General features: G+C 38.7%; 2 protein-coding genes across 6 annotated transcripts in view; one reads left to right on the top strand and one right to left on the bottom strand.

The window, feature by feature from the left end:
• sphkap (SPHK1 interactor, AKAP domain containing) overlaps positions 1-3,725 on the top strand; it is a 27,381-nt gene extending 23,656 nt beyond the window's left edge. The window contains 4 exon segments of the mRNA XM_018660056.1: positions 869-952; positions 1,683-1,732; positions 2,188-2,372; positions 2,580-3,725. Coding sequence (XP_018515572.1) covers positions 869-952; positions 1,683-1,732; positions 2,188-2,372; positions 2,580-2,732 — 472 coding nt within the window. The 3' untranslated portion in view covers positions 2,733-3,725.
• Positions 3,659-20,855, bottom strand: part of daw1 (dynein assembly factor with WDR repeat domains 1) — a 20,944-nt gene continuing 3,747 nt past the window's right edge. The window contains exons 1-13 of one of the 5 annotated variants that reach the window (XM_018660057.1): positions 11,630-11,739; positions 11,343-11,415; positions 10,677-10,821; positions 10,094-10,152; positions 9,867-9,989; positions 9,628-9,727; positions 9,226-9,333; positions 8,562-8,668; positions 8,307-8,409; positions 7,791-7,905; positions 7,484-7,560; positions 4,790-4,952; positions 3,659-4,585 (exon numbers count right to left, since the gene is read on the bottom strand). In XM_018660057.1, coding sequence (XP_018515573.1) covers positions 4,551-4,585; positions 4,790-4,952; positions 7,484-7,560; positions 7,791-7,905; positions 8,307-8,409; positions 8,562-8,668; positions 9,226-9,333; positions 9,628-9,727; positions 9,867-9,989; positions 10,094-10,152; positions 10,677-10,821; positions 11,343-11,415; positions 11,630-11,669 — 1,248 coding nt within the window. In that variant the 5' untranslated portion in view covers positions 11,670-11,739 and the 3' untranslated portion in view covers positions 3,659-4,550. Of the gene's footprint in view, positions 4,586-4,789; positions 4,953-7,077; positions 7,180-7,483; positions 7,561-7,790; positions 7,906-8,306; positions 8,410-8,561; positions 8,669-9,225; positions 9,334-9,627; positions 9,728-9,866; positions 9,990-10,093; positions 10,153-10,676; positions 10,822-11,342; positions 11,416-11,629; positions 11,740-20,855 lie in introns of those variants that run through there. The other 4 variants (XM_051065494.1, XM_051065492.1, XM_051065495.1 and 1 more) reach the window with 4 other exon arrangements.

The following is a 20,855-nucleotide window of genomic DNA, read 5'->3' as shown; positions in this document are numbered from 1 at the left end:
CACAAAGCCCTCTCCATAGCTCGCATACAGTGCTAGACTCTGCTTGCACCCCACGCACAACTACCTGCAGTAGTGGGCTGCAGTGGAACAGGGCTGTGATCACTAACATCAAAAGCCCTCTAGTTCAAAACATTTGCTATGCCATTCTCTGCTTCATTAAATTCTCATTTGTTTTACCAAACTACACCAACTTTTTAAACTTCTACGTATAGCGTAGAGCATCTGCTCTGTGTTCACTCGTTGAAATGAGCTAGTAGTAGAAGATGCCCTGCTTTCTCTTTGTCTTAAAAAACAGGTACCATAATAATGGACCAAATCATATTACGAATACTAAGTAAGCATTTTAAACTGCATGTTCAAATGCATTTATTCTAAAGGCGTTGACACGTTGATTCCAGAGGAAAGGGTATGCTGGAAGGCTCCCTGTGTTCAGCGTGGCAGTGATATGAAATACCAGCTTGCTGCTTAATCAACTACAAGGGTAGTTGTCTGCACCACCATAACACTTGCTGCTCCTTGCAACCTCTCCATCTACCCGCTTACTTTAACTCCACCTCATCCCTGATCCATGTTTTGACACAAGGGCATGGCTGCCAGCTCTGCCTGTCCACTCTACCCACCTAAACTGCCTCCAACTCTCCTCATCCTCATATTCAGACAGGCTTGCTGCCAGACAAAAATCACCAGCTCTCCCACCTTGAGCGATTCTGCTGCAGCTGCTATTTATATGTTAATCACCAGCTAACGAACAACATGACCTGCATCGCTGCGCCCGGTTATTGTTCTCTTCACAAGTCAGCGATTGTGTCAGATGTCTTGAGAGAACATGCGAATGACGCTATCTCTTGTTTTTTTTATTGGTTTACAGGAATGGGACCAGCAGCACATCTAGCCTAGGCCTGGCAGACTTGGATACTTTTTCTGATGTGCCCAGTCAGAGCACAGTAATCAGGTAACTGTCACAGGCCAGTGCTGAAATATTTCTCATTAATGTGTCACTCTGGTGCCCATAGACTTTTTTTATATGACATGAAGTATATTGCTTTTTCTCATGGTGACATGAGACTGTGACGGGCTGCTAGCCTAACACTTAATGCACATGACACAAAATTACAGCTAATTACATATTCTGTTTTCACTCTAGCACAGATAATAATGATCCACTAAATGACATAAAGCCTCTCCAGCCTGCTGCATTTCCTTTATTACATTCTGCTCTATTTATGTATGTAAAGTTTGTAAACACAATAAGACTAACAGTTGCAATATATACTTCAAGGTTTTATGTAATTATGTATTATTTGATTTTTGGTCTAAGTTAGATGAAATAGCCCCATAAAAATATGATGTGTTTTCTTCAGATTTAGGTTTTTGTATGGATTAAACAACCAAGATAAACAACCAAGACATAAAGTGTTAATTAGTGAACTTAAGAGGTACTAATAGGCAGATTTTGTTATTTTTGAACTGAACCAGACTAGCTGTTTCCCTGTATCTAGTCTTTATTCTGAGCTAACCAGCTGTTGCCAGTAGCTTCACATTTACTGTGCTGTATAAGGGTGTTATCAAAATTATCATCTAACTTTTGGCAAGGAAATAAATTTCTCAAAATGTTGAACAATTCCTTAAAGTGATACTGTATGTTACTATAACTTTCAGCTAGTATGTTTTTTCCCTCACAGCGAGGAGACAGAGAAAGGCCATTTAGTGGGAACCAAGGAGAACGTATTTGGTAAGTGTGGTGAAGGATTCTCATGTCATCTCAGTGTTATCAACTTGTTAATTATTTACCTCCTTCCTCAACTTTAGCATCTCTCTATTCACTAAACAGCTCTTGAGTGACTCAAGGTACAGCATGTGATTAATCCCTCAAATGGATGTGCTTGAATCGAGGCAATTCTCCTCTCTGAATTAAGGATGGTCATCCATAATTGAAAAGGGCCCATAGTTCCAGAAGCGTCTCAGCACAAAGTTCATCTTTGTTTAATGACTTAGATTCCAACAAAGATTATCTCAAAGCAAAACTGAGCTCTGGATATTTCTATTTTATGAAGCTGAACATACTATGTGATTGTATATTAGGGTTCGGTGCGTTGGCTTTTGATGTCCAAGCAAGTACAGAAAAGAAGCTTTGATGGTGAGAACAACATAGTGATACAGTAAGTCCTGTTACCTTTGATCTTTCAGAGAGTGGCTCAGCGAGGACAACAGGCGGCGGTAGCAACCTCAGGGAGTTGTTGGTGGTGAACTGCGACCTTGAGCAGGAGTGTGTGGACTCGGAGCTGAGGGTGGCCCTGCAGTGGATCGCTGCCTCTGAGCTGGGCCTTCCTGCACTTTACTTTAGGAAGTCTAAAGAGAAGAGGGTTGCAAAGGTAAATAAAAGACATAAAAGTAGACTGTGACTAATTGTTTTATTTGATTATTATTTGATGTATTATTTGTATGGTATTGCTCCAGTGCTACTTGATAATGTGTCATCACCTCTTATGTAATAGACTATTCCATTTTCAGTTGACTTTATATATGCCTTGGGTTGATGATTCTATATTTATGGTTTTAATCATTACATGTTCTCTCAGTTCCAGAGGGTGGTCCATCTCATGTCTCAAAAGGCGTGGCGGATCGCAGACTTGTTCAGCGCCGTGGTTCAGTTCTGTAAGCTACATGAGAAAGAGGAGGAGGAAGGCAGGTCTCTGTCCAGCCTGTTTGATTGGCTTTTGGAGACCCTGTAGGCCAGCTTCCTCATACTGCAAACAAAAACACAGATGCCCACTCATTCCCTCACACTTCTAACATGTTCCAAACTGTTTGCCCCGCCCTCTTCCTTCACACCAAGTGTCGCCTACTTCAAGCTGAAAGCATAATGCAATCAGCATACTTGAGAAATTTACACCACTCACCCTTTCCATGGAGGTTGTGTTTTTTTGTCTGTTCGCAGCCATGAATGGACCAGTCTCCCTTTAAAAAAAAAAAGCATTTTTTTTTTTCAGAGTCACCTCTCTAATGTGAGACACAAACACAGAGCAAACTGTAGGTATATGGGTTGGACGTTCCTCTTGGGAATGAACTGGCCTTCTAGAGATTATAGTCAGCAGGTTTTAACTGCTCTAGATTATAAATATATATATTTACAGATTCTCACAACAAAATTATGGATTTATTTATTTATTCCAAATGAACAAACATGAAGCAAAGTACCAGTAGAAGACAGGAAAATCAGGTTCAAATCTCCCCACAACTTAACATGCTCAGACCTTTTGTATCAAAACTACTTTGTAAAAGAGGCTGTTGAAATGTAAGCCCAGAAAAGCCCAACTTGCTTATCATAAGCAAAAACTCCATATCTTTGTTGTGTTCATCAGCCAACATACCACCTCTGTTGTGACCTTGAAATTCAGTTCTAAGTAAGTATGTTATCTTGTTCATGTTACTTGAGAACTGATTATTTTGAATAGCTGTACTGTATATAGTGTAGATTTGGAACTGCTGCACCTTGGAGTAGTGGACTGCTCTCTTTAGCTTTTACTATGTCAGAAAGACAGAGTAAGGTTTGTAATGTTGAATTTGTATGTGAATTTGGTCTGTTTATTTCTCTACTTAGTGGTACTCTAGTGTTACATCAACATTGGGAAAAAAAGCACACGACTCAGCTGTAAACTCTGTCACAGTAGAACTGAATGTATTTATCTTTTGACATCAATAAATTTCTGTGATGTGAAATACAAGCAGTCTTGATCAGTTATAATATTTAACAGAAAGGCAATAAACACTGGTTAGTAGCGTATTCATCCACATTAGTATTACACTGTATCGCCTAGTTTTCCCAAAAGCATGTGATAGATTGGGTGAGACTGTAAAACAACAACCATATGATCTTTGGGGAAGTTTTCCATGGTTGAATACCAGCTAGGAAGCTACTGAATTAACATTCATCATTGCGTTGTGCTTTCAGAAAATACTGCTTGGAACACATCACATCAGTGGGAACAAAAATAGAAAATGATTACTGAAGATTACTTTTGTTAGCTGATAATGGGTTCGTGAAGATGAAATGCAGAGGCTTTTGTACTGCAGTATGTTGTATTCAACAGTCACAAAAAATCTCAGATAGCTGAATCTAGCTCAAATTTGCTATAATTCTCTATGCAGCTTAATTCCAAGAGCTTTTCCAAAAATGTTGTTGAAGAATTCAAACCACTTGAGGTGACATTTCATGAGCAAAGTTACCATACTGTTAATGACACAGTAAATGAAAATCTAGGTCTACTGGTCAAGCCCAGTACCAAGTTAGTGCAGTAAGGGAACCAGTGAAGCATCAAACCAGTGAAGAATCAAATAAATTCAGCAACAATGGTTTGCAGTACCACTTTATCCTCATGTACATGCTGTAAACCAGACTGTTGCTATACCTCAGTGTGAGGGCAGATGTTTCAGATGGTAATCCACAATTAGAAAGATACATAGTGGGTCATACAGTACATGGCAAAAACAAATTGATAGTTGTGTCCATGTACATGTCCGCCTGAGCCTCCAAGGGGTCAAGGGAAGGGTCAGTACCAGATCCGGCATGTGTTATCCTTGCTGCCTGCAGGAAAGCACAAACATGAACAGGTGGTTTGCACAGAAGGACACAGCTGCATGCTTTTCATCTAAAATGTGCAATTAAGCATTTGTGAGGGCTGGCGAGGGGAAGTGTATTCACTGCTCAAGGCTACATTTTAACAGTGCATACTTGTCAGATGTGTAGCTGTCAGATATGTGTGTGTATGTGTGTGGGGACAGTGTATACCTGTAATGATGGTGTCACCCTCGTAGTTGAAGACGCAGGAGAAGATCTCGTCGGTGTGCCCCTCCAGAACTTGTAGACAGACTCCAGACTGAACATCCCATAGACGTGCTGTCTTGTCTGAGCTGGCAGTCAGGACCCTGCTTCCCTGGGGGCTGAAACAGATCTACCAAGAGAGTTATAGTCAGGAGAGTTAGTCTTATTCAGGAGTGTGGGTGTGTGCTACATGAGCGATAGAGTGAGCAAAAGAGAGTGCTGAATAAGAGATTATGCCAGAAGTGGCTTAAATGACAAAGGAGGGGAAAATGAGCGAGTTTAGCACATTTTAACCACGTCAGCAGCATAATTCCACAGAGGTCATTCAACTTTAAATACTTAAGGAGGATAAAGGCACCAGTGGCACTACAGAGTTTTTCCAGTAGAGCATTATGAAAATCATGGCTGAAGCTGATTGTGTTAGAGCCTAGGTTTATCGTTTCCAGAATGGTTTGATATCCCCACAGTGAGGTAAAGGAAGGGATGATTAAATGAAGCTGGCTCTAGATGGCCATGAAAGTAAAGTATGTTTTTATTAAAACTCTAAACTGAGCACCAAGGAGCGACCCCAGACAGGAAATGGAAACTGACTAGAGAAGAAGCTGACAAAGATAGAAGACTGGGGAGAGAGGATGAGAGTGGAAGCTAAGACAGGTACAGAAATGGAAAAAAAGCAGACTGAAATGGATAGAGAAGAGAGAAAAAAAACATCAGGAAATAGGAAATGACAGGAACAAGGCATAAACAAACAAGACTAAAGCTGTGTCCCAATTCCATATACATACTAATTCTAACCTCATTTCCTAAATATTGGTTTCACACTGCAAAAATTGAAAACTATGTAACAGCAATAGCATGTGGTTATAGAGGAGTGTGTTTTTAATTTAATCTGCCATCACATGGTCACTAGCCTGTAGTCATGGTCGTCTGGTATGTTACAAGGTTGTTTAACCTTTGCCATCTTTGTATAAGGAAAAAACACTAAAATACAATAAAATATTTCCCCGACTGGCTTTAATAGATCTTTTCATGCAGTGGGTTATGCTTGATCTAAGGTAATAATTTTTGCATGAAAAATAATTGTAAATGTGCTCAACTAATTTTATGATAATGTGATGCAAGTTAAAAGTAACTTGAGTGTCCAAAATGGGAACGATTTCTCTCACTAGCAGGGACAAAACATTTGAAAACAAAAGGTCTAGTGAATGCCTGACATGAAATACCACATAGAATCCTAAAAAAAAACATGCATTCAGGTCTTTACAATCAGTCATTCCATGAAAATCCAGCATTTGTATTGCCAGGATTAAAATAGGATAAGGCAGGAAGGTAAAGTAACAAGAGGAGAGACTGAGACATAATTCAAAGAAGGATGGGAGGTGGGGGGTGGGGGTATAGAGAGAGACTGAAAGAGAGGGAAAGACCAATGGGGAAAAAAGGCATGGTCATGATTAAGAAGGAGGGTAGGGGGAGAGGAGTCCTGTTAGGGAGAGATTAGTGTCATAATCCCCTGGAATCATCCTCCATCCAGCCTATTTATTACTGACTGCCTGATGTGTTTCAGTAAACAGAGGTAGCTTCTCAGCACCTTCACACACACACAAACCCTCTCAACCAGAGCCTGAGGGAAACACACACTCATGCAAAGCGAGAAAACTAGTGCACAATAAATAGGTAAAATCACTCCCATTAAAGAACAAGATCAATGCAGGGTCAAACACACACACACTTGATGCAAAGGAATGTGTTTGTTTGACTTTAGCGATGACAGGCCATGTTACAAAATCTAGTCTGAAACCTAGAGATTTAATCAGTCAGATCACTAGAGGCAACATTATAGACCTATGAAAATCCTAAAGACCTCTCTATTCAGACTTGCTGAGCTATACCATGTGACAAAGTAAGCACCAAACAGTTTGAAGCCTGGGCCCTCCACTTCAGCATCACGCTGTATCCTGTGTTTACAAGGCAAATCAAGCAGAGGCAACAACAACCTATTTACAGCACTGGCCAGGGAAGCTGTAATTGGAGACTGAGGATTAATGTTACACAAAAATCACAGGCTCATTCACACCTGCTAGCTGCCTGATGTATCCACAAATGCATGATTCTGCCCTGTGGCCAGTTACTTACTCCCAAAAAGGTCTCTATGATAATTCAGTGTCATGTGTACATTGAGATAATGTTCTAATTACAGACTCAAACATTATAGCATTGTAAGCATTATAAATGGGCAAAATCTTATTTCCTACTACCTTGCTTGTTCATGTCAAAGGGAAGAAAATAATCTATGGGCGGCCTAGGTCCTCACTCAGCTCTGCGGTCCCTTTAAATCCACTATGTGTGGCTAAGAGAAGCTGAATCATGAGCAAAGAGTTTGTTAATCATACAGCCATTACTTCACAGCTCACAATTGCACTAATCCTACAGCATACATTCATGGTTGTAAGATGCTAAAAATAGACCCATTGATATATCTTTGCTAAAATGAGAGGGACTTTACAGGTTACAAAACAGAGACAAAATACTCATGTTTCAGCTTTTCGTAAAGACTCCTCAGTACAAAACTTCATTGCAGAAATGATTTTGGATCTGTATGGCAACATTAAGTAACTTTTCACAGGCTATGGTTTAATAGCCATTTTTAATCCAGTGATTTACCTTGGAGATCTCTCCATCGTGGCCCTCTAGTGTCATGAGACACTGATGTGTGATTGCACTGAACACTTGCGCTGTACCTGTAAGAGAAAGAGACAGGCATGGTTGTTAGTGTACATGCACTATACTTTTTTACTTGTCAAAATGTTGATTTTCTTGCAGGGGACCAGAATATTGTGATCTGGAGATCTTATGAAATTAAAAAAATAAAATAAAATAAACCTCAGGTATGCAATCAAAACAGACAAAAAGGTGTTTAACATTACTAGTAATGTTATTAGTACATTTTTAGTAAATGATTTGTTCTCACCATCAGCAGAGGCAGTAGCAATGAGCTGACCACTTAAATCAAAACACACATCCAGCACCTCTTCTTTGTGTCCAACTAGCGTGGCCACACACTTACCACTGACTGCCTCCCACACCTGTAAATACATACGCATTACAAAAAAGAGACACTGGAACGCACACATACATATGAACAAACACACACACAGGCTTGCATGTAGCTGTAAGCTGTCTTAAGTGGCTTTATTTTAACCATCTCCCCTAGAGAAATGCAGTGAGGCGGATAATTCTTTTTCGTGAGCATGACTCATCTTGGCATAATTAAAGAATTAGGATTTAATTTTTCTCCCTTTAAATGATGGAGACCTTAGAGACAGAGGATGGGAAGAGATAGAAAGTGGGAAATGGAGGAGAGTGAATGTTAATGACAAGAGGCGCCATCCATCTCAAATACCTGATCTTTTGCAATAGTTTAAAATGCTAAATGATTATCAATAATAAATACATACACTCTTTGGACATATGCTTGTATGCTAACCTTGCACGTTTTGTCCATGGAGCCTGTAACAATGAGGGAACAATCCCAGTTAAACTGAACATTGCTGATTTCCCCCCTGTGACCGATCAGAGTGTGGACACGACTGAGAAAAACAGAAAGCAGCATGAAGTCAGTGATGCACTCTTGTATGCAGAATCTACTGGTGCTCTGCAGCTACTGTACAGTGTAAGTTATAGGTCACATGCAAGTACAGAGATTAATGCATACACTGCAATAACAATGATGATGTCTGACCTTCCTGAAGCAACGTCCCAAATAGCAACTGTGTGGTCAAAGGAGCCGGTTACAAGCTGATTTCCCACTGTGTTAAAGCACAGAGAGAGGACCTCTGCAGTGTGATCCTGGATGGAATCAAAGAGAAAGCATTATCCCTTACTGCCTCACTTACCCTCTCCCTCTATCTCCCATTATGCATGGAAATGAACATCAAAAAGGTGATGTTATTTATTAAAATAAAGTTACAGTGTTTCGACTTTGTGGTAGATTTTTAAAGCCTTGAAATAAAAATTTAAAAATTCCATACGATTAAAAATCTGCACTCAATTGACTGCTGTCAGCATGATTGATTTCTCATGGTGTGAGGCGCTAAAAGAGTTGCTCCTCACTGAGATGGAGCCAGCCAACCAACCAGTCACACTACAGACCCACGTGCAGTCTGCACATCAAAGAGAACTCCCCTCAGAGTGGGTTACTGGGGCCTTATTTAAGAGTTACAGTTACACTCCCCATCATACCATGGGTGTATATGAGGTGGTTAGATGCTGGCCATCAGCAGAGTAAATGAAATGTTAATCAGTGTATTATAATGAATGGATGTGATCCATGATACCAGAAGAAAAAAGAGCAAGAGAGGCATTGGGATATAGTAAGCAAAAAAAAAAAAAGAAAGATAACTCACAGTCAGACTGGCTACCTCCTCCCCAGTCTCCACATCCCACAGCTTGGCAGTGGCGTCCATGCTGCCTGTGGCCACCAGTGTACTCTGGGGGTTGAATGCCAGGCACACCTACACAACACAAAACTCTTTTACAGTTACTAGCATTGGATTCTGCTATACAGCCAAACAGGATTTGGCAGAGACTTATTTCTTATCAAAGCAGTTAGCACCAAACACCAAAGTAAAACCATTTCACTTTGCAGTTTAAATATTCTGTTGGTCTTGGGCTCTACTAAAGGTACTTGGTCCTGCAGTGCATAAATTATGACTGTGTACAGTAGCCAATAGCATTTTAAGTAATAACTGCCTCACAAATAAACAGTATTTTAATTATTTTCGGATAAAACAGACTGTTATACATACTATCTCTGCCATGTGTCCTCGAAAGGTGTGAATACATTTGCCCGTCTCAGCATACCACAATTTGCAGGTCTTATCAAAAGAGCCAGTAGCAATCTTGTCTCTAAGTTTAATAAAGAGGAGAAAAGCAGTCAATTCTAAGATGAAATGTTCTTTAGAATGTATAAATGCTTCATCAGAGTGTTAAATGGAGCAAAGTAGTTTTCAGATACTATGAAAGTTATGCCAAAACTACTTATTACCCATAGGGGTTGTTGAATGCAATTGCATACACCACGTTTCTGTGACCTTCTAGGGTGTGCAGCTCTGTGCCTGAGGCCGTGTCCCACACTCGGCATGTCCTGTCATAGCTCCCAGTTATAAACCTGCAGGATGAAAGACAGGCGTAAATAGCAATACAACAAACAAAATTCACTGCTTTTCCTGAACTCCAAAGTGCCAGACCTTTGTGAGGTGCAGATAAACCTACCTTGACCCTGATTTGTCAAATGCAACATTTGTCAATGGCAGTATGTGTGCCTTAAGCTCCTGCAAAAAAAGAGCAGAGAAAGATTAGTAAATATAAGGCAAGGCAATATAGTTATTGACTTCATTCATCTTTAAGATCACCCCTGCATTATCCATACATATATCTGTATAATGGGATTACTTGTCTTTCAATTTGTAGACTTAGTAACCTAAACCACTGCTGCTCTCTAGTGCCCCTTTGGAGAAGTGATGGCTAATTTTAAAGAGCAATTATCAAGGAACTAATTCACTGCTGTAATTAGCTGATGTTGCCAAAAATGTCATCATTCAAAATATTTCCAGCCACCTGTGTGGAATAGAGTAAAACAGATTAACATCCAAACACATTTGTTTTAGTCCCTAAGTGATGTAAAATATAAATGTACCAAAACGTTTGTACAAAGACAAATGAGTTTTTACAACTGTTTCACAAAACTATACTGAAGATTTTACATACTGCACTTCAGCCATAAATAGCAACAAACTGTCGTAACAATCCAAGCTTTTTTTAATCTTGAGGACAGGTAGTGAGTTCAGTGTCTGACCTTGAAGAAACAGAACCTGTGGTGGCCCTGCTGGCCCTGTTTCTGCTGAAGTCGAAGGATCAGCTGTTTGACCTGATCAGCCCGGGACTCAGTGATTAGAGGCTCTGATCGCCTGATCTCTGCCACCAGCTCATCTATGTTTGTTCTGTGTGGTGTGAGAATGAAAGTTTAACACATTGACAAAACTTTTAAGTTGAACAACCAGAAAAAAGACTGAAAAGCTTTTTAAAAAGATACTTTCATTGTCACTAGTCCAGTGGATTAAGGGGTTTGAGAACTTCTCCAAAGAGTTGGCAGTTGTGTGTTCAGTTGTTCAGGATGAATTCTTGTACAGTCATTTGTTTACAGTGTTAAGAGGACCGGGGAGCTGACACAGCTCTAAGGGACACCAGTATTAACTTGCCTGAACTCTGAGAGGGCCGTAACGTGCTGAATATGATGGCTTAAAAATGTAAATTTGAAATAAAGGGATTTACATTCATCTGTTTCAATTCACGTGAGACTACTCCCTCCGGCCACGGCTGTCGCCGGCGTGGAGGCAATAAAAGTAGTATTTATGAGGGGTGAAAAGCAGCAACACTCCTACAAACAGCTATTATTAAATCATAAAGTTAGACCTCAGAGTTAGCCACAGTGCTATCATCGTATAAGATACAACTCACGCACTCTGGAGTCAGATCCAAAAGGTCAATTGATCTGGTCCTCAAACATCCTCCTTTCTCATATTCGAGGGTTATACCTGATAGCAGAAAAACGAGGAGAAAATGCCACTCGTGTCGGCTGATTTGGATAGAACAGCGGTAAACAATGCTAATAAGTCCGGTTACCAACAGCAGCTAATGTAAAGCTATAGCAAGCTGTTGAAAGCTGACAACATTCCTGTTTAGCAGCAGAATATTCCCTTTAAAAGTACCAACGTTACAAATGGGACAAAGTAACTTCTAGTGTATTACCTGGAGGATAATATCGGACAAGGAAGCGCTTGAGTTTCATTTTGCCGAGCCTTCACATCACCTGTCAACAAAGAGTTGCCACGGCGACAGACTCGCTATACATGCCCGGGGGTGTATTCCCCACGCATGCGCAGTAAACAAACCAGCGCTCGAATGAGTTTGTGGTTAAACCACTATGTAAAACAAGGAATGATGTAAGTTAATACCAGGACCGGATTAGGCAAACATATATGAGGGGGGCAGTCAAAAATGTGAAGGGAGCAACGTAGGTATACATCATGCTACAGCAGCAATTTTCTGGGTGAGTATTTTGCACACATTTTGTGGAGGTCATCTTTGCCTATGACAGTGTTTTCTCCATGGAATTGGGTTATTAGCTATGTATCCAACCCCCAACCTGGAGAAGTGGATTGCACTTTGCCAGGCTTCTAAACTACAACCTGTCCAGCCTGGGTGTCCCACTTAAAGACTAAGCGAACTGCTGAAATTGATATGTAAATAAAAGTGTAACTTTTCCCCCATACACCCGAACACATCGCCCTGGATGTTTCTTCGTCGTGCTTTTCTGGCCTGAAATGTTAAGAACATCGTATCTTTGGCTGAGTAAACAGTGTGTATAGAGGTTTACAAAACAGTCTGACATATTGAGGAGAACAGTCATATTTCTATATTTACAGCTGAGCAGGTTTTCCACAGTGAGATCGATATATCTGATCAATTGTGACAACAGCTCATAAAAGGCAAATGCCGTCGCTCAGTCACGCTGCGGGAAATGTTTACGTTTGACCAACAAGTCAGGCACAGCCAGCCGCAGTTGACCTCGAACGCACCTATTACGTGGTAACGTGATGTATAAAATTAAAGGTAAAACTTAATAAATGACTGAAAGCCGAGCCTTCATTTCACACAGTATGATATGGTGATTTTGTGGTTTAGCGTTGCATTTATCAGTCACTTGTCAGCCTTTGTTCTCGAACCTTTTTTTTTTTTTTTTTTTTTTTTTTTTTAAATATATTAGCCTCATAGGGATTCACTGATAGGACACTGTAGGTGATTTTGATAACCCACCAGTTTTCTTCAGGGTATTTTAAATTCGTAAGTCGTACCAACAGGAGACTGTTAACCCGGGGCAGTTAAATAAATAGAAAGTTAAAAAAAAAAGTATATTTGAGACCTTTAAACCCACTATCGGGGGCAATTAAGATGCTTTAACTAACTACAGTATACGTATGTTACAGGACCATGCTCGTTAGCTTGGCTATTATAAATTACATGTGGCTCAAGTTTGTTATAAAACAGTCACAAATAAAGGAGTTTCATTCTCAGGTTTTCTGCACCGTGTCTGGTGCATGGCTGCACATCAGATCTTATAAAACTCTGGGTGGCTTTTCTCCGTCTTTAAGGCGGATGTATTTTAAGACCAATCAGAGGCGCTTGCTAGGCGGACCAGAATCGGGCAGCCAATCAGCGTTTTTCCGCCAATGTTAGGTGACGTATGTCGTCATTGGCTGCGACGTGTCGTGTGATTGGCTAGGAACGCAGAGAGGCAGAGAAACGAAGTCGGAAAACACATTTAAATCAAGTTTGACCCATTACATCTGTTTGCCGGTACGCGGTCACTGTGGAGGTCTGGATGGTAAAACAAACTCTCGAGCTGCTTTTGTTTGTCAAGCGCAAATGAGACTTGACGCTGAACACACCTCCAGCGCTAAGGTAAGTCAAACACTTAGCGGCTAGCGTTAGCATTAATGTTATCGGTTATCGGAGAGCATTAGCATTACCTTGTAATGATATCGTTTAATTCTATCATCAGTCGTTTATATTGCGTGGGTAAGACTGTGTTTGTGTTTCTGTGACTGTGGCGTGCATGAGTTGTGGGCACTTAACATGGATGGATGAGAACACAATGGGCCCTGTTTGTGTTCATTTTACCAACATGTTATGTCTCTTTGTCATTTTGTGCTCCACCCTGGTCATTTTAACTCAGTTTATGGTGGTTCCATAATGTCGTTAAATGATTAATCGTGTCTAAATTGTCAGAAAATAGTACTAGTTATAATCATTTTTAAAAACTCAAAATAGTTGTCAGTTAATTTTCTGCCTGTGGACTGAAGTATAATTAAAAATACCACAAGTTAAAATCCTGCTTTCAAAAATGTACTTCAGTGAAAGTTTTTGTTATGCAGTTCACAGTAATATGATGTGATTCCTCCAGTGATTAGTTGACAGACAATTGATATAGAAACTTAAGATTTAAGAGAATCATTTTAGTTATTTTTTTCCAAGTATTTATTGTTATTGACTCCTAAAGCTGTGATGCTTCTTCTTTTTATATGTGACCGTAAGCAGCCCATTTTCTAAGACACTCCTCTAACATTTGGAGAACGTTCTGGTTCGGCTGTAATGTTGAATATTTATGTGTGTTTTGGGGTTAAACTGTTGATTGAGGAATAGGTCATAGTGTATTAATCATCTCTTTTTATGTCCTCCAGGTGTCACCACTTTGTCCATGATCACAGTGTCTTCATACAATGAAGAAGGTCTTTGAAACCAGGACTGAGGCCTCCAGGTAATTCACAAACAGCTTTACATAAACTGCCCTACACAGAGCACTGACATTAAATTATAGATAGTTTAATAGTTTGTCACAGAAAGACTTAACTCATTATAAAGTTTATTTACATAGTTCATTAATGTACAGTTCAAGTAAAGTGAAGAATTTAAACATCAGCTCGCTCTCTGTCTCTTTCTGTTTCTCATTCTCTCGCTCTCTGAATCTGTCTTTCTCTCTCTCCCTCCCTCTCCCTCGCTCTTGCTCCTTTTCACTCCCTCTCTGTCTCTCACTCTCCCCTGCCCTTCCTCTCTCTCTCTCTCTTCAGCCTGGCACACACTAAAAGATTCACCACCAACACCACTACCAGAGTCTGGACTCTCAAAGTCTTGTGCGGTCAAACACAACAATAGAGTAAACAAACATGGCAAATGACACTGTCTCTTGTATGCTGTGCTTCTGTCTTCAGTCAGCTTGCTTCCTGATTGGCCAACACCCCATTCATTTTTGGTGTGTACACCCGTGTTACTCTTTCTCTCCAATTCTGGCTGCCTTCTTCCCCCTCTCTCTTTGCCTCCTTCTCTCTCTCTGTCTCTCTTTGTCTCTTTCTCTCTTCCTTGCTCTCTCACCCTCTCTTTCTCATTAGTACAGTAAATCGTAAATATGAACTTATTCAGTTCAGTGTCACACTACAAACACTGTCATTTTGCTTCATTTTGGCTCCTATCAACCAAATTTAGTTCAAATTTTAACACTTTGGGAAAAAAAAACACATTTCCATCCACTGCTGTTGTGTGAATATCAGGAAGTGGTGGAGTCAGGTCTCCAGTCAGAGCAGCTTCTTCTGTCTTTGTGTGTAAAGCAAATATAACTCTTGGACTTGTTCTGATTAGTCCAGAACCACTTAGTCCAGACTCTGGTTTCTTTATAGATTCAGTGTCTCAGTTCTCTATCTTTGACAGTTTGAAGTTCAATACCCAGAAACTCTGTGTGCCTTTATTTTGGTGAGTTAAAAGTCTTTATATTAATGATTGTTGCATTTTTTTCTCCACAGGATTCAAACTCCAACCATTAAATCACAGAGAGAAGAGACAGACATAAAGACATTTCCAAAAGGTCAGTGTTCATTCTCTTCAGTCTGACTCTGTCATTACCTCAGCTGCAGTTTGACTCTTTAAAACCTCTTGTCTGGAACAAATAGCAACAAATTAAAGCTGCTGTAACTGATCACTTTTTAAATTAGTATTAATTAGTATTTTTCAACAATGTAGATGCAAAAAAGAAGTCTAAAAATATGTATAACAAAATATATATACATAAAACAAAAAATATAAAAGTTAGTTTAGAATAGACTCAAATAGAAACCCCTTTACTAAATAGGTCTAAAAAAACTAAGTATAAAGCTTATTAAGAAATACATTTAAAAAGTAAGTATAAAATCATCTAAAAATACATTTCAAACCTTAAAGGAATGGGTATAAAAAATAAGGATAAAACATTTAAAAAACCTTAAAAAACAGGTTTGATAAATAAGGTTAAAACCTTTAAAAATAGGTCTAAGAGTTAACATGGAACCTGTAAAAAAATTTATTTAGAACCTTGAAGAGATGTCTAAATTAAATCCATAAAAAGTAAAGCACAACACCTTAAACAATAAGTATAAACAAGGAAAAACAAGTATAACCCTTTAAAATATACATTTAAATCATTTAAATACTATATATTTAAAACAAAAACATAAATATGAAATTTTTTTGAATTAACTAAAATCCCTTAAAAAATATTGTCTGAACAATGAGTGTAAAACCATAAAAACATATAGTAAAACATTAAATATATTTTTGACATTTTTTTAGAATAAAATGCAATAAAATGATTTGTATAACATTGGTTTCAAAACAGAGAAATACAACTCAAAAGTTAAGGAAGACACTTTTAATGATTTTATTCCAGACAACATTTTACAAATCACAGCAAAGATAATGGCAAACATTTGACCACAAGGAAACACTTGTTACAGTTGGTTAGGGTTAATGTATTTATGAGCAATTTTTCCAAAACATGTCTACAAAGCATCTTTGTGATCTTTTAACTGCTTGTGGAACAATTATTAATTAAATAATTGTATCATAAGCGGTTGAATATTCTCACAGGTGTTTTATAACGACATTCACATTCAAATTCTGAATATTTTGCCAGTCTGTTTAATATTGTATGTTAAGTTAAGGTTACACCTTTTTTAATTATAAGTTGCAAGTATAGAATATTTGGCATTTCTGCATTGCAAAATCACTTTTGTGGTATTAATTTGAAAATAGAGAAGCTCAACTCAAAGGTTATACTGTACATACATATACTATATATTTTTTTGACAATTTTTTGACACCTTACATGACATTTTTGACTATTTTTCATGCCTTACCATACTGTGGACATTTTTTGTATTAATAGAAGTAATGTAAAAGTAATTAGCAATATCAGAAGTAAGATGTAATAGTCATAGTAATCTGTTACTAGATGTAGTTTACAACAGTAAAAGTTATCTGTAAATTTCATCCAGGTGTCACCACTGATCTCAGAGACATCATCCACGATCACAAAGACATTGTCCATGATCGCAGAGACTTTGTCCATAATCTCAGAGACATTGTCCGCGATCACAGAGACGTAGTCCACGATCACAGAGAGTCTTCGTACAATGAAGAAGTTCTTTGAGACCAGGATAAGTAGTAGTGTATTGATTGTTTTCCTTTGTATGTTTCTCTTTGATTTCCTCCAGGTGTCACCACTTTGTCCACAACATCGTCCACGATCGCAGAGACTTCGTCCACGATCGGAGAGACATTGTTGAGGATGAGGGAGACATTGTCCATGATCAGAGACATTGTCCGTGATTGCAGAGACTTTGTCAAAGATGAGAGAGACGTTGTCCATGATCAGAGACATTGTCCCATGCTTCGTAGAGACCTTGCGATAGAATCGGCGGAGACGGGGGTCACCGATTTGACGGCACTGCCCGCGATCATGGAGACATTGTCGATGATCACAGAGACACCGTCTATGATCTCAGAGACATCGTCCACGATCACAAAGACATTGTCCATGATCGCAGAGACTTTGTCCATAATCTCAGAGACATTGTCCGTGATCACAGAGACGTAGTCCACGATCACAGAGAGTCTTCGTACAATGAAGAAGTTCTTTGAGACCAGGACAGAGGCCTCCAGGTAATTCACAAACAGCTTTACATCAACTGTCCAACACAGAGCACTGACATTGAACTGTTTATGTTCAGTATTCAGTATATCAGTATTTAATTTCCCAAAACAGCCCTATAATGTTTGTTCAATGTTCTGTTTGAGCTGTAATGTTGAATATTTCTCTGTGTTTTCATGGTTAAACTGTTGATAAGGAATAGGTAGTAGTGTATTGATTGTTTTCCTTTGTATGTTTCTCTTTGATTTCCTCCAGGTGTCACCACTTTGTCCACAACATCGTCCACGATCGCAGAGACTTCGTCCACGATCGGAGAGACATTGTTGAGGATGAGGGAGACATTGTCCATGATCAGAGACATTGTCCGTGATCGCAGAGACTTTGTCAAAGATGAGAGAGACGTTGTCCATGATCAGAGACATTGTCCCATGCTTCGTAGAGACCTTGCGATAGAATCGGCGGAGACGGGGGTCACCGATTTGACGGCACTGCCCGCGATCATGGAGACATTGTCGATGATCACAGAGACACCGTCTATGATCTCAGAGACATCGTCCACGATCACAAAGACATTGTCCATGATCGCAGAGACTTTGTCCATAATCTCAGAGACATTGTCCGTGATCACAGAGACGTAGTCCACGATCACAGAGAGTCTTCGTACAATGAAGAAGTTCTTTGAGACCAGGACAGAGGCCTCCAGGTAATTCACAAACAGCTTTACATCAACTGTCCAACACAGAGCACTGACATTAAACTGTTTATGTTCAGTATTCAGTATATCAGTATTTAATTTCCCAAAACAGCCCTATAATGTTTGTTCAATGTTCTGTTTGAGCTGTAATGTTGAATATTTCTCTGTGTTTTCATGGTTAAACTGTTGATGAGGAATAGGTAGTAGTGTATTGATTGTTTTCCTTTGTATGTTTCTCTTTGATTTCCTCCAGGTGTCACCACTTTGTCCACAACATCGTCCACGATCGCAGAGACTTCGTCCACGATCGGAGAGACATTGTTGAGGATGAGGGAGACATTGTCCATGATCAGAGACATTGTCCGTGATCGCAGAGACTTTGTCAAAGATGAGAGAGACGTTGTCCATGATCAGAGACATTGTCCCATGCTTCGTAGAGACCTTGCGATAGAATCGGCGGAGACGGGGGTCACCGATTTGACGGCACTGCCCGCGATCATGGAGACATTGTCGATGATCACAGAGACACCGTCTATGATCTCAGAGACATCGTCCACGATCACAAAGACATTGTCCATGATCGCAGAGACTTTGTCCATAATCTCAGAGACATTGTCCGTGATCACAGAGACGTAGTCCACGATCACAGAGAGTCTTCGTACAATGAAGAAGTTCTTTGAGACCAGGACAGAGGCCTCCAGGTAATTCACAAACAGCTTTACATCAACTGTCCAACACAGAGCACTGACATTAAACTGTTTATGTTCAGTATTCAGTATATCAGTATTTAATTTCCCAAAACAGCCCTAAAATGTTTGTTCAATGTTCTGTTTGAGCTGTAATGTTGAATATTTCTCTGTGTTTTCATGGTTAAACTGTTGATGAGGAATAGGTAGTAGTGTATTGATTGTTTTCCTTTGTATGTTTCTCTTTGATTTCCTCCAGGTGTCACCACTTTGTCCACAACATCGTCCACGATCGCAGAGACTTCGTCCACGATCAGAGAGACATTGTTGAGGATGAGGGAGACATTGTCCATGATCAGAGACATGCCCGCGATCATGGAGACATTGTCGATGATCACAGAGACACCGTCTATGATCTCAGAGACATCGTCCACGATCACAAAGACATTGTCCATGATCGCAGAGACTTTGTCCATAATCTCAGAGACATTGTCCATGATCACAGAGATGTAGTCCACGATCACAGAAGTTCTTTGAGACCAGGACAGAGGCCTCCAGGTAATTCACAAACAGCTTTACATCAACTGTCCAACACTGAGCACTGACATTAAATTGTTTACGTTCAGTATTTGATCTTCAGTCTGAATAGTTCATAATTTGTCAGAAAATAGACTTAACCCATTAAGGAAGTTTATTTAGATGGTTCATTTATGAACAGTTCAAAGATAAGGAGGATTTTTAAGGATAAAATCACTGTTACTGTGAGGTATTGCAAAGATAATAACCAAATGTGCCTTATTAATGTGTTTGGAAAAACCTGGTATTAAACAAATGTTCTGTGTATTTTCATCTGAATTCACGGAACAGAATCCATTAAAAGTGAAGGTAAGAAAACATTTTTGTTTCTGTGAAAAAAAACAGATCCATGAAACCTCTAATCAACAAACAATTTATTCACTTATTAAAATATAATTAAAATCTAATAATCAAACTAATCTGTAGTACAAAGTAGTTTACAGCATTCAATGTAGTTTGCATCAGTAAAAGTTATCTGTAAATTTATACTAGTAAATAGTGATATGTATTTATAAAAGTTATCTAATATTAAAGGTTATATTAAAAGTATTCTATAATATAAAAGTGATGCAGAAGTAATAGTAATCTGAAATAAAGATGAAAATGTGACAGTATAATAAGGCATCAAAAATGTAACCAAAAAGATGACTTGGTAAAGACTCAAAATTTAAAAAAAAGACATAAATAAGACACATGAATGTAGAAAAAAATGTCGAAGTTGTCAAAATGAAGTCAAAAATGTCATACTACAGTAAGTTAACAAAAACTGTTAATAGTATAGAGAGCCATAAAAATTAGCCAAAAATTGTCATAGTATACTAAAGTATCAAAAAATGCTAAAAAATGTTAAAGAATAGTAAGGTAACGAAAACGATCAAACAATGTCATAGTATAATAAGGCATCAAACACCGTCAAAAAATGTTCAAAAAATATCATAGAATAGTAAGGTGTCAAAAATGGTCAAAATATGTCAGTATACTAAGGGGTCAAAAATGGTCAAAAAATGTCATAGTATAGTATGATGTCAAAAACGGTCAAAAGACTCATAGTATAGTATGGTGTCAAAAACCACTAAAAAATGTCATAGTCTAGTATGGTGTCAAAAATGGTCAAAAAATGTCATAGTAAGTATGGTGTCAAAAATGGTCAAAAAATGTCATAGTATAGTATGGTGTCAAAAACCACAAAAAATGTCATAGAAAAGTATGGTGTCAAAAAATGTCATAGTATAGTATGGTGTCAAAAACCACTAAAAAATGTCATAGTATAGTATGGCATCAAAAATGGTCAAAAATGTCATAGTAAAGTATGGTGTCAAAAATGGTCAAAAATGTCATAGTAAGTATGGTGTCAAAAATGGTCAAAAAATGTCATAGTATAGTATGGTGTCAAAAAAAAAATGTCATGGTATGGTGTCAAAACCACTCAAAAATGTCATACTATAGTATAAAATGGTCAAAAAATGTCATAGTATAGTATGGTGTCAAAACCACTAAAAAATG

This window comes from Lates calcarifer, linkage group LG21 (genome assembly GCF_001640805.2).
Source record: "Lates calcarifer isolate ASB-BC8 linkage group LG21, TLL_Latcal_v3, whole genome shotgun sequence".
Taxonomy (NCBI): Eukaryota; Metazoa; Chordata; class Actinopteri; family Centropomidae; genus Lates; species Lates calcarifer.
This window is presented reverse-complemented; position numbering and strand designations above follow the sequence as displayed.